Source organism: Passer montanus, unplaced genomic scaffold (genome assembly GCF_014805655.1).
Source record: "Passer montanus isolate IOZ18808 unplaced genomic scaffold, ASM1480565v1 scaffold1, whole genome shotgun sequence".
Lineage (NCBI taxonomy): Eukaryota > Metazoa > Chordata > Aves > Passeriformes > Passeridae > Passer > Passer montanus.
This window is the reverse complement of record NW_024356504.1, coordinates 2842594-2856074: the sequence shown is the minus strand read 5'-3', so window position 1 is coordinate 2856074 and position 13481 is coordinate 2842594. Positions and strand designations below refer to the sequence as shown.

Sequence of the window (13481 nt, the reverse complement as noted above, 5' to 3'; positions counted from 1 at the left end):
TGTTAGTAATATGCAACCCATCCAACAACGATGCCATGAAATATTTTAAAATTAAATTATATTAACCTCTTCAGTTTAATTAGCATGTTAAAAATATAAAAGGAAAGCAGATGTGAGCATCATGGATGTGTGTGCTGAATATTAATAACAAAAAGCATCCCCTCCCCCTTGGAGGATAAAGCAAAGTTGGTTCGGTCATTTTGCAAAATAAACCCTGAATGTGTTCACCCTGTAGCTGACAATGAACCTCTGCTTTGTGTGCACACACACACAAAGCTGAAGCCAGAATGACTTTACTATGGGTAAACCTTTGAAGATCCAGCCCCGTCCAGCTGGCTGACAATGCTACAGCCCGAGTACTCCCCAGAAGCTCTGCCATCCACGTTTCTACCACACACACTTGTAAGGAAAAATTAAATGAACATCCCAAAACTGCCAGGCTACCCTTACGCTAGCCAAGACTCAGGTGAAGGCTGGCAAGATGAAATCCTGTGGCTCATTATTCTCACACTGATAGTGCCACGGGTCCGTGCGCTGCAATAGCACCACATGTCAGCCCAGCCACACTCCACTATTTCTACCCACCAGCAGATGTTTTTTTTTCTTTTAAAGAGACACCAGTTTCCAGAATTTCACCTGGTGTATCACCTCTGCCTGAAAATCACACCAAGAAACAGGACTACCTCACAAAATGTGGTTGCAAACAGAAATGCTGTTTTTCCTTTTCCCTCAATATCCCAGCTGATAACTATTTACAGTTAACAACTGGGTTCATCGTGTATTTTATACAGCTCTTCTCTGTAACCTACTCTTCCCCTTGGTCTTACTTGTATTCATGCTGCCAGTCATCATTTTAATGCATTCATAATAATTGATTTCCATCTTTCCCTTTATTCTGGCTGCATATTAACCCTACAGTGCCTCAAAACACACTGGTTTACTGGAACCAGCCTAAGGCGTCATTGTTCAAGACAGCAAGAAGTGTGCATTTCTACTCATCTTCCAAGGAAGAAAAAAGAGAAAAATAAGTCACATTCCTAGCTACTGAACTTAGCCTTAAAGCTTTTGCTAGTGCTTTCACACACCTGCCCACCCTCCACCTCCGACTTAAGCTACGATTTTTATTGACATACACTAATTACCTGAAAATAAGAATGATCTATTCCATTTCCACCAGCTGCCAGTTGTCAGCACTGGCTGGAAGTGAGTAGGCTTGTTTAAAAGAACAAAACAAAGCAAAATAAAAAAAATCTACGCTCAAAAATAAAACAAATAGTAGTCATCATAAAAAACAAAACCCTAAAGAATGCCACCGGATCTCAGGTACTGTCGGGTGTGCTCAGAAAGGACTGAAGGCAGACAGATTTGAATGGACTGCTCAGTTTGTCACGGTAAAAAATACAGAGATTTAAAGGTCTACCCACGCGGCAAAAAAAAAAAAGAAAAAAAGAAAAAAGAAAAAAAAGAACCACCAAAAAAACCCAACCCTGAATTAAAGAACAAAAATAAAATAAAGTCAGAAATGCAGCCTCAATGCATCGACTGTCTGCGCTTAAGAGATTTACAGGAGTAATTTAAATGATTCACCTGCTGCCAGTTTTCCTCCAAGGATGGCAAAGCTGAGAAGTAGCCGGTGTCGTGGACAAGCTGGAGTTCCTGGAATATACTATAACTAGCCAAGACATCCATGCTGCTGCTGAGCAAGACCCTTTCTTTCTGCTTTTGTGTGTGTTTGTTTGCTCGGGTGGGGGGTTGTTTTTGGTCATAAAAAAAAAAAGGAGGAGGAAAATCAACCAATGATAGATCCAGCGTCCCTTTGGCTTTGTTTTGTTTCAGTCACACTTTAAAAAAAGAGAGAGAGAGAGAGAAAGCGGATCAGCGCGGAGGGACGGCGAGGTTCGGGGGCCGGGCCGAGGAGGACGAGCGGCGCCGGCGCGCACCGAGCACCCCGCGGCCGCCGCACGCGAGGGGCGCGGCCGGAGCGGCGGCGCCGGCGGCGATTGGCCGGGAGCGCTGCTCCCGCCCCTTCCCCGAGGCTCGCGAGGCGGCGCGCGGCGAGCTATTTTTAGGGCGCTATATAAGAGGGCGGCGAGGCGCGTGGTGGTGGCAGAGTGCGGCGCGCTCGTGGTCGGGCTGAGGGCGCCGGGCGGACCGTGGCCCGGCGCTGCAGGCATCCTCCGCTTTTCCCTCACCGTGTGCGCCCCTCTGCCTCTCCCCAGCCTCTAGTGCTCGAATTCCTGGGGCTTATGAAGGTGTTGGAAGGAGTGGGAGTGGGAATATACCCCGAGCGGGAGCCGCCGGCACCAGGAGCAGGTGCGCGGTGCCTGTGTGGGCAGACCACAGGAGCCCGGCGTCTGAGTGCTGATCGGCCAGGCCGTCCCCAGAAATGCACGTGTGCTTGCTAAGGCATCTATCGTGGCATTTCATCAGGCTGAGCCCTCTCTGAGTGCTAGTTTGGGTTGGCTAATGAGCTGTTTGACCTTAAATGGTTAGTGTGGTGCAGAGCTTCCCCAAAATCACTCTGGCACCGGGCACAGTTGCATTTCTGCTTTTGGAAGGATTGCAGAACTGAGTGCTCATTTGAAGATGATGGGGGTGGGGAGGGGCTTCCAGTAATAGAAGAAATATGTTCTCTTTGTTGCTCTCAAATTCAGAGGGCCCTATGGTCCCATGGGTTGCATGGCCAGGGTTGGATCTGGCCGCCAGGCTGCAGGATGAAGGTCCCTCTGGTGCCCTTTGATGGTGGGTTGTCAGCGCTGTAAGTTGGACTGGGTACCACGGCAAGCAGATGCTGCCAGGGATTGCTAAACTATCTCTTTGTAGAGCAGTTGCATCACACTTCCCTTGCCATGACTAAGATATCTTTCTTGCTTTTCTCTTCCCTTTGCACCTGGATGAGCGTGCCAGGGCCAGGCCTCAGCTGGTATTCATTGGTGCAATGCCTCTAGCACAGACACATCTCTTCCCTGGTGTCCCAGTCAGACTGATGTGAGAGTATGAGGCCACAGAATTTGTCAGTGCCAATTAGTTCGTGGTATGTTTTGTTTCTTGGCAATAAAGACAAATTGCCTTTTCTAAAACTGGGTCCATGTCAACAATTTTGAAAACTGTATTTGAAGAAGGCTTGTCAGAATAAACCTCTCCGGAAAGCCCAAATAATGGCTGCCCCAATCCCAAGTTCTTGTAGGTGCTGTGAAAAATGAGAGAGACTAAGCACCTCTCTAGTCTGAGGAGTCAAAATGTAGAGGAAAAAGTGGAAATGAAGATTCCTTTGTGAAGAACTGCAGTAATCAGGAAAGAACTGGACATGGGCTATTTTCTCAAATAAATGGTCTCACCACTATAAAAACACGCGGTGGCTGCACTGAAGAAACAGCAGGATGACTTGCAGGAGCTGTTTCTCAGGTGCTGACCTGAGGCTGTGGGTCTGGATGGTCCAGGGGAAGCTCCCTTGAAGCTGAAGGTCTCCTGTGAGCTGCTTGTGGAAACAATGCCATCCCCAGCCTTCACCTGGGGAGCTGTAGGTCGTCTCAAACAGGACCATTCCTGGCATCTTCAGCTTAGCAGAGAAGCTGTGTGTGAGGCTGGGCATGAATAATAAACTACTCTTTCTCATAAATATAGCCATAAATGTGTAAATGTATGTGTTAGTGGGAAGATGAGAGGGAAGGTTAGCGCAGCAAGCACTGCTGGAGAGGTCTTGCAGACCATCGTTACCCATTCCAAGCATGCCTCAATCTGGCAAGGCAACGCCTTCCCTGGGCACCTTGGGAAGGGAAAACTTTTAAAGACTGTAGAGGAGAGAACTCAACAAAGGTGGTCAGCTGTGGAAAGAAGCAGCACTTGGGTACCATAGCACACTCCTGAACTGAGAGGGTTACACAAGAAATACCTGTTTCAGAAAAAGCTGTCTGTAAGCATTTATCCTTAACGGCTTGTCAGAACAAGGCCGAATGCATATGCAGAGGCTTTTCTGACCTAGGCAGAGAAATAAAGGACACAGGCAGTGAAGGTTTATGCTCTCAGCTACTTAAATATCTACATGTCTTAAGCTTTTTGTCTTTGAATTCTGTAATTCCCATAGCTGAAGAACATTTTGGTGCTTTATTTCTGACCTTGTTTATCATAACTACAATTTTAATATGTAGAAATGTTAGTGGTCTGATGTCCAAGCTCCCCTCTAGCTGGGCCTGTGCAAACTATGGGTTGCTCATGCTTTGGTTTACTGCAAAGCTTGATGTACAGGCAGCCCAGGAGCCCTCTCTGCTTGATAGTCACCTCTGCTTGCCACTGAGAAGCACTCATTTGAATAAATTAAAATATTTCTAGTTGTCTGTCTTATCCTGAACTTTCTGCTGAAAGCATGCCCTGTAGAACTGCCAGCATTCTACCCTCATGGAAGAGGTTGTTCTCAGTTGTGGAGCTCAGCTGCTCTACACCAGCAAAGAGCCCAGACTGCCCAGGCTGCACAGTAACTGGTGGCCAGATCTGATGAGCAGATGCTGCTCTGCTTCTCTGGCTGGCTTCAGGAGGAATTGTGTCTGAGGGCAGGATTTTGGCTGTGAGCCTTGAGGTGAAGAGCTGGGCTACAGATCTGGCCGCTTGCCTGGGTGGTTTCCAGGCAGACATTGCATTTTTATTGTCTCAGATACTTTGCTTTGGAGGTCAGTCGAGAAAGCAGAATGGGGTTGTCACTTGGCAGAAGCAGAAAACCTAGACAAAAAAAGAATGTGGTGGTACACTGGGTATAAAACTGTTAGTCCAGCACTGGAGGTGGCATCTACCTGTGCTAACCCAGAGGTAACAGAGGGCAGTTTCTGCCAAGCTCTGGCTTCCCAGGCTGTACTGACCTTTCTCCTGGCAGATCGCCACTTTCCCTCCTCTGGCCCACCACGCCACCCATCACGGAGAGCAGCGCAATCAGATGTGGAGGAGGAGCCATATCTCCCCACTGCTACACAGCTGGGCTCAAGGGCACAGAGGACTGCACAAAAATTCAGGCAAAGGGAGCAGGCTGGACCTGCAGGGAGTAAGGACGGGCATTTCAGCCAGAGCACGGATTTGTCTCATAACAGGTAAAGAAAATAACTCGCACAAGGAGAAGACTTCATCATTCCTGTGACTTGGTGAAATGTCAGGAAGATGCAGGGAAGTGGTATGGCTGGTTGTGCTATAGCACCAGTGCTCTTCGGCACCTGGAAAGGGGAAGTGGTTCTATTTTTTACATTAAGGGGCAATGAGAGTGGTTAGTCCTAGTGAAAAGAAAGAAAGAAAATATTTCCCTGCTCCTTCTGCTCTTCAAGAGAAAGAGGAAAGGTATCTTAACTGTTTTCTCTGAGAAGCTTGAATTTATCACAGCCTGACATAGGTCCTCTGGCAACAACACTTTCTGTCCTCTCCAAGTAAGGAGTGCAAAATCACTCCCAGCATTTTGCTGACTCCCTGCAAGGCACTGGTGTGCACAGAAGCACACTTTTGATTGCTGATTGCTTTCCCTTGTGATATTTGTGTCCCCACTGCCCCAGAAGCAATGGCAAGGGATGCTTAGTGGGGACCCACCAGAGAAAGCTGATTTGCAGGTGACTTTCAGATGTTGATTTTGGGTTTCTTTGCTTTGGCTTGGGCAGAGACAAGATGCCATAAAGCAATCAGGGAGTATATCAATTCATACTGTAAACATTTCACTGAATACACCTCCTTTGGTACCAGTGATGTTTCAACAGCTACACTGAATTACTCTGTACACAGCTCATGATACAATTGTAAACCCTATGGTCTTCTGCATAGTCAACAGAAGTGCTAAAGCACTTTATTCCGCAGGGACAGATTGGCCCAGGTGTCCATGCTGCCAGTTCCTTCTACCATCACATTTGCATTTAGGCTGCCAGCTGCATCTCTTCCTCTCCTCCATCTCAGACTGAGCTAATACAGCTTCGCTGTGCTGAGAGCCTGTGACAGCATCGTTCAGAGGTGTTGATTCTTCAGGCTGTGTGCCTCCTGGAGAGGAAGAGGTTGTGCCTGCAGGTTGTGGTAGGGTTGAGGTTGCCACTGGCTGTAAAGCCTTGCAAAGATCAAAGAGGGGAAAAGTACTGATAAATGCACCAGAGTATGCTTGGATCTGCAGTTCAGCCTCTCCAGAAGTGGATGCAGAAAGCTGCTACCAGGAAAACGGAGGGTTTGTGGTGGTGGTTTATGTTCAGGTGGCTGTCACAGGCACAGTGGAAGAGCTCAGAGGTGACCCTGCTGTTCAGCATTGCCACTTCTTGATACTCCACTGCGTCTGTGCATCTGTATCCATGTCCACATCTGATGAGAAACAAAATCCAAACAAGCACAAAGCAGCAAAAAGGGAGACAACTGCCTTTCCTACAGTGAAGCACTTCTCTGTAGGCCCCAGAAATCCCTGGTTCCTCCTCCAGCTGGATACCTCACTCCTTCCAAACCTCTCATCCCCTTCAGACCTCATGTTCCTGGAGAAAGGTCAGTGCTGTTGGCCCCATGCCTGCACAGCAACATTTCAGTGACGTGGAGGGCTGTTCAGTATTTCATTGTTCCTTCTGGCAGGTGCAGCCCAAGACACAGGGAACAGAGGTTGCTGCCTTTCCTGCCTCCATGCAGCCATCAGTGGCACTTGACTCTGCCTGGACGGGACACGCTGAAGCAGGGTGGTGGCTGCTGGACATGAGTCTCTGTGCTGGACATGAGTGGGTGGAGGTGCCTCCTGGCCTTCAGTGAGTCACAGGCTGTTCCCCAGATCTTCAACAACAAAAGGGGACATGAGAGTATGACACAGCAGGTTCCTGTGCCTCCCCTCCTTCCAGAAAACACGCACCTTCTCTTTCAAATCAGTGCCCTGTGGACATTGCAATGGGCTTAATTGCAGGGCAGCTAATGAGCACTCTCCAGGATTAGAGATGGAATGAGTCTAACCTAAAATCATAGCTTGGGGCACCCAAAAGTCCCAGTGGACTTTGCAAGTTGATCACTTGCCAGACACAGAAGATGCTTGATGGGAAAACACAACATGCCATCCTGAAGCAGAAACATTATCCAGCTGAGTTCTCTGGGCTGAGGAGAAAAAAAAAAAAATTAAATAAAAGCCTGATGCTTAAAGGGAAATTTAGAAATCATAGTTGAATGGGGTCTGATCCAGATCTGTCATGGATTTTTTAGACCCCCTGTCCTGAAAGGGCAGCAATCATGCTCAGCATGTAACAGGATTGAGTTTCCACTGTGGGGAAGGAGTCTTCATCTGCTGTGGTTTGTTCATGTGCTCTAGGGTTTTTGTATTTCTTGTAATAATTTTTACCTTATGGCTGTGGCTGCTTTTATTAGGATCAGTCTCTGTTTCCCAGTTTTCAAATCCAGGACACAAAGCCATGCTGAAGAAGAGCACTGTGGTTGTATGTGTATGATGGTGGGGCAAAGCTTCCAGAGGCAGAGAGGTACAACCCCAGTGGAACCAGTGGGAAATGTGATTTCCTTTGTGTCCCACCAAGATATCAGAACCCAACTGCATCTAACAACTCTCTCTGCTGTCTTTCAAGTCCTCCCTTCTGCCCAAAGTGATCTGTATGTTTCTGAACCTCTTGGCAAGGGCAGTTATCATTGCTATTCTGTTGGTGTTCAGCACTTGACATAAACAGTCTCTGATCATATTAGTAATCTCTCAGGTGCTTCTACAGTACAAATAATAAATAATAATGAGCTGCAAAGAAGCCCTTTGAGTCTCAAGTTCAGGCTGGACTCCTACAGCTTCCACATGAGATATCCACTCTGCAGATCTTGTGGGCTGCTGTTGCTGCTGGAGAGTGGCCTGGGCTGGAGGTCTGAGCAGCCTTGGGAGATGCTGTGCAGCTGTCAGCAGACACACTTGTGTGCTGCATCTCTGAGTGGTGCCCTTTTGGTGAATGGGTTGTATCACACTTTGGCAGTTCATAGGAAGTCCTACCATAATGTATGAGAGCATTGCTATGCAGAGGTAGCATACCCAGCAAGAGGAGGCCTGCTGTGCACAGCTCTCCTGTGGCACTGCAGAAAACACCCACAGCACGTGGGGCCTGTGGGATGAAGACGGTTCTCTGGAAACAAGTTTAGAGCAGCATCCCTGGGGGTTTCTCCCTAGACTTTATGCAGAGGAAGGAGATACAATGTATTAAGAGCAAAGCCTGTCTTTGGCTGGAAGCTGCAAGACTCACAGTTCTGTTTTCACATCCTCTTGGGGTTTCCCTTGAGTCCTGTTCCTACGAGAAGCTGCTGAAGGTGTGGCTCTCACAATGAAGTGTGGATGTGTGAATTAACAAGGAAATGTTGGCATACAGGGAAGCAAGCCCATGCTGCTCACCTGCTGGCCAGCTTGTCATGTTCCCCCACAGAGGTGCACGAAGAGTAAAATACCTGGCTTGGCACAGCAGTGGCCAGGATTCACACCAAGATACTGCAGTCAAACTCTGCTCTGCTTTATGAGCTGGGCTTTGCTGGCTCTGGTTTATGAGTTGGGCTTTGCTGGCTTTGCTGGCATGCCACAGGAGCATCACCTAGGTACCACAGCATTTCCCCTTCTAAAGAGCATCTCACTGCAGACTCCTGTTAGGAAAAAAGACAGAAACATCTTTTCCCTTGGGTAGCCTCTTGCCATCCCAACAGCAGCTGCATCTTCAGGGCTTCTCCCTCTCTGCACTCCCATCCTGCTTGAAGAGGGACCTTTGAATAAGGCCTTGCAACACATAACCTGTAAAAAAAATTTCCTCACAAATGAACTCTCCTGGGGCCTCAGTCCTTGTCTGCTGGGCAACTGTGAACTGCTGAAACGAAAACAGATATTGTTCAAGAGGGAGAGTCAGTCTCTGGGCTTCTCTCCCACTACAATCTTTGTTTCTTGGCTTTGATTTCCCTTGAGGCTCTACATGGCTCTGTCTGTAGCAGGAGCAGCACTTGGCAGATCATCTCATACTCATTCAGCCTGTGGAATATTGCATTGCTGTGTGAGACGGATACCTGTCTGCTGGAAAAAAGGCAGTAACTCCAAGAGCACTCCATTGTTCCTGGGGCTTTGGTTGCAGAACACAAGAGTTCACAGGTTAAACATGAGCAAGACAAAGCTTAGTCCAAAGTGACAAACCATCAGAACCCAGAAAGAAACCCATATCCTCTCAAATTGCAGATTAATGCACAGTGGCTGTCATACCTGATTCCCTCTGAGCTCTCTCTGGCTGGAGAAAATTCCTGGCTGCCCGACTTGATCTGGTAGTTGAGGAAGCTCTGTTGGCCTGTGCTTTCTTCTGGGACAGTGCTCAGCAGGGGACCAGCAATTCGTCATCCCTGCCCTTTGTACCCATAGCAATTCCTGCTGACAGTGTGTAATTTACTACTGGTAAAGCCACAGGGAATGTTATGAGATTATTTTATAAGGAGTAGGGGAAATAATTTTATAAAGTGGAAGTTGCCTGCAGAAGCTGAGCTGAGAACTTGTTCTGAGGAAAGAAATTAGGAGGTTCTACAGGTGATAAAGTGTAGCCAAGAAGATCTGAGTCTTGTTCTGCAGTACTGCCTTGAGAGCTGGTTTGTGGGTGGCCAAGCGTAGAGATGCTGGGTCTCATCATTCCTGCCAGAGCTTTGCCAAGCAGAAGACAGGTGCTTTTCATGCCTGATGGATCCCTGCTGATTTCCAAAACCAGGAGTTGAGAGACAGAGATAGAGAGCTTTGGAGGAGCAAAGGGTGAGGGAGACATGTCTCTCCAGAAACTCTTACAGATTCTTGGAAGCAGGTGAGCTGGCTCGGTGGCTGCCTCAGTCTGTGACCACTTTTTCTCTGTGGTAACACACAAAGACATCACTGAGTTTTTGACAGGGGTGTCTCAAGGGCCTTCATGACCTGGATGGGTGACATACAAAGGTGCCATGCCCTTGCTGTCAGTACCACTCTGGTGGCAAATGACCCCTCTCCTGTTCGGGTAAGAAGGAAAAGTACTGACCACAAACTTTCCACTCTGTCTCCTCCACCCTCCCATTCACCGGGGCCACCCAGGGAGACCAACTGTGGGGGCTGAACCTCTGCCCTCTTGCATTTTTCAAGCGTGTAGTTCTGCTGCAGAGAGTGTCCTGAGAAACCATGACAAATCCCTTTCTGGGCAGAGTCACTACATCATGCGTATATACATTTTAAAATAATTTTTGTTAACCTGTTCGCTGAATTCTGCACAAATTCAGGAGTGGTTTTCATTCAGTTGCCATGATGAAGGTTAGCAGAGTATTCCTGAAAAAGCTTTCACCCAGCACTTGTGGTGTTAAGTGTGATTTTATAAGCCAGCAGGATTGCTCATGCCTTGCCAAAACTGGGGATGCACAGCCCTTCTCCTTAAGAAGGGCAACTGCTGCAGGAGCTCGCTCTGGGTCCGTTTGAAGTCAATGGCAAATTTCCCATTGGCTTAAGTAGGAACATGTGTTTCAAGAAATTAATAATGTGAAAGTTGAAAAGCAAGGGGTGGCGTGATCAGGACACGGCCTGGTTTGACCTGGAGACTCAACTTGTGGTTTACTGCTACGTCTGCCTCCATCTCTCAGGCGTACATTAAGCTGTACAAGTTTGATTTGTGTCAAAGAGAGCTACTCACTATTATTAGTAGCCCTTATTATTAGCATTAATAGGATTAGGACTGATAAACTATGGAGATTTCTTTGTTTTCCACCGGTAATTTCCACTTTAAACTGGACTTGGACAGAGTGTGTGTCCGGGCTTATGGCCTCTGTATTTGTCATGCATGTTTTGTTCCTGCTTTAGACAAGCTGGTAGAAAAGTCTAGGAATACAAATAAAGGAGGTCTTTGGAAAGAAATCCCTTAATAGAGGCTTGTTGAAGCAGCTGCTATTTTCTTCTTCAGAGCAGAGTAAACAGTTAATAAAATGAGTTGCTGTTGCTGTGATGAGTTGATACTTAGGGCTGACATGGTGCTTGTCCCCAGACACAGCTCTTGCTGGCTGCAGGGAAGTGGGTGAAGATTCCCCAAGCCCCCAGAGAAGCTGGCACTGTGGGAGGGTTTCAGTGCAACCGTGATCCCCAGCCTAGCCCACATGGTGACCGCGTGTGTCTTTGCAGGACTGGGCAGACCTTGGCTGCTGCAGCACGAGGAGGCAGTGCTGGGAGCTCTAGCCAGGCCTTTTTAGTAAAAGCCACTGCTCAGGGATTTGCAGAACAGCACAGCCTGCAGTGTGGGGCTGCGGCTGTGCAGGCTGTGGGGCAGCTCAGGCGTGCTTTGCAGAGCATGTTGGTGGAGAGCAGGCCTGCAGAAGGGACGTGCCCATGGCCAGCAGCTGGGGCTGCCCAGTCTCAGGAGGACACTGGCCACCACGGGTCCAGCTGCACGGCGAGACCCCTCCTGGGCAACAGGCACCAGCACAGTCCTCATGGCCAGAGCATCCCAAGGAGACCAGGGGCTCCTCTCCCCTCAGGACCTGCTGCCCAGCGGCCGTGTCCTCCCCCCTAAACCAGCAGGGAGGCTGGACAGGCATCGCCATGTGTCTTGCCATTCATTGCAGGACAAATGCTTATTGAAATAATTGCCTCTAACAGCTTGGGAGAGGCCATTAGGGTCTGCCCGGGCAGTGATCTACAGATAATGACTCCCTCCGAGGTTTTCTCACTCCTGCAATCCTCATACCAGGTGCATTAAAGCTGACCTGCAAAGAAAAATGTTTTTCTCTTTGTCTCTCGCCTTTGTCTTTTTTTATTATTTTTTAAAATCCCTTGTAGAGTTTTATGAAATACTGCTGTTATTGGTGCATTGCTCATTGCTTCTTAGGGTTGCACCAGAGGGTGATTCTTGCTTTTTACAGAGTGGGAGACAAACTTGCTGATATTTTACCTTAGAAAAATGGGGACTGTTGAGGTGAGCCTCCACTGAGAAGAGGGACTGTGTGGGTCTCAGGCAGGGGATGCAAACCCTTAATTGGAGGGACAAAGGTGCCAGGTGTGATGAGAGATACCTGTTCTCCCAAGCCCTTCACCAGCAGTGGCTGCAAAGGTCCCCAGCAGAAGGAAATTTTCATCTGAAGAACGTGCAGGGTTTTTTCCAATTGAAGCATTTCGTGAGAATGTGCCAATCTGGACATAATTTTCCACAGGAAAGTCAAAGTGAATTATTTGGGTTTCTCTCTTGTTTTGATAATGGTGAAATGTCTTGTTTTGATTTCCATGATGAAAAAAATTTTTTACTCCCACCTTCTCATTTTACTACATTTTTTGTGAACTATAAACACACTGTTCAAAACAGTTAGTAATTTATCACTATCTTTTTCTAGATATTATTTAATGTCATATCTATTCTTTATATGTGCTGTCATGTTTTGACATCTAAGCCAAGTGTCTTTTTATTTTAGTCAAATGAAGCAAAATTAAGTTTAGATGCCAGGGCAAAACAATTCAATGCTTATTGAAACTAAATATTTTCTTCATTTTTGGGGAGATTTGGGGTTTTTGTTCGGTTGGTGGTGGTGGGGTTTTGTTTTGGTTTTTTTTTGGGGGGGGGTGTTTGGGTTGGTTTTTTCTCTTTTTTTCTTTTTTTTTTCTTTTTTTTTTAATTTGGGCTTTTTTTGTTTTATTTTGGGTGTTTTTTTAAGTTTTCCACTTCATGATGGGAAACTGTATTCTAGGTGTGAGGCTGTGGAAATCGCCTGTTTTCAGTCAGTGTGCTCTTGGGCACTCAAATCAGAGCTAGCAATTAAAAACCAAGCAAGCAGGTTAAAAAGAGTATGAGGAAAAAATAATTTCCTTTTTCAGTTAATGAGGTTTCACGTGGAAGAAGAAAGAGAGGATGAAAGGCTTTGTGTGACCTGTTGTGTAGCAGTGGCAGTGCTTAGGAAGTCACTGTAGGATGCCCATGCTTGCAGTCACCATCCGATCAGCTCCCAGGCTGGAGCTTATCCAGTTGTGCCCAGAAGGATTGGAGAAGGTGGTGCAGATTCCTGAGGAAGAGGGCAGTGCCTCTGCCTGGCACAGACACCTGCCTTTGGGTGCTGGGGTTTATGTTATCAGTGTTGTAACTTGTGTGATGCTTTCACGTTGGGCTGTGGTAATGGCATGTATACATCACACTTTGGAGATGCTTTTTATTGACTTAATGTGAATATTATTGTCATCGTTTATTGCAGGGAAGTATCTCGTAGTAATTGAAATACAATATGGTGCCATTAATCACCCCAAGTATGAAATGCTAACTTTAAACTGTTGATAGTATATTAAATGCTCCTCTAACCATAAAACAATTTGACTTGCAGTCAGATAGTTTACAAATGGCCAATGTGTAGGATTCATGGTGATTGACATTTATATGGCAGTGCTCATGTACTTGAGTTCCTGAACAAAGTACTTTCTTTAGGATTTCTGTGAAGCTATTGGGACTTGCTGCTTTCCAGTTCCTTATGTAGAGATGTAAAGGGATGCTAACTGCAGGCATGACCATTGTGTTTTACAGCACGTCCACTGC

At 47.0% G+C, this 13481-nt stretch overlaps 1 protein-coding gene across 1 annotated transcript in view; it reads right to left on the bottom strand.

Moving 5' to 3' along the window:
- KLF7 (Kruppel like factor 7) overlaps positions 1–1957 on the bottom strand; it is a 65774-nt gene extending 63817 nt beyond the window's left edge. Inside the window, exon 1 of the mRNA XM_039700307.1 lies at positions 1588–1957. Coding sequence (XP_039556241.1) covers positions 1588–1689 — 102 coding nt within the window. The 5' untranslated portion in view covers positions 1690–1957. The remainder of the gene's footprint in view (positions 1–1587) is intronic.
- Between the last annotated feature and the right edge of the window lie 11524 nt (positions 1958–13481).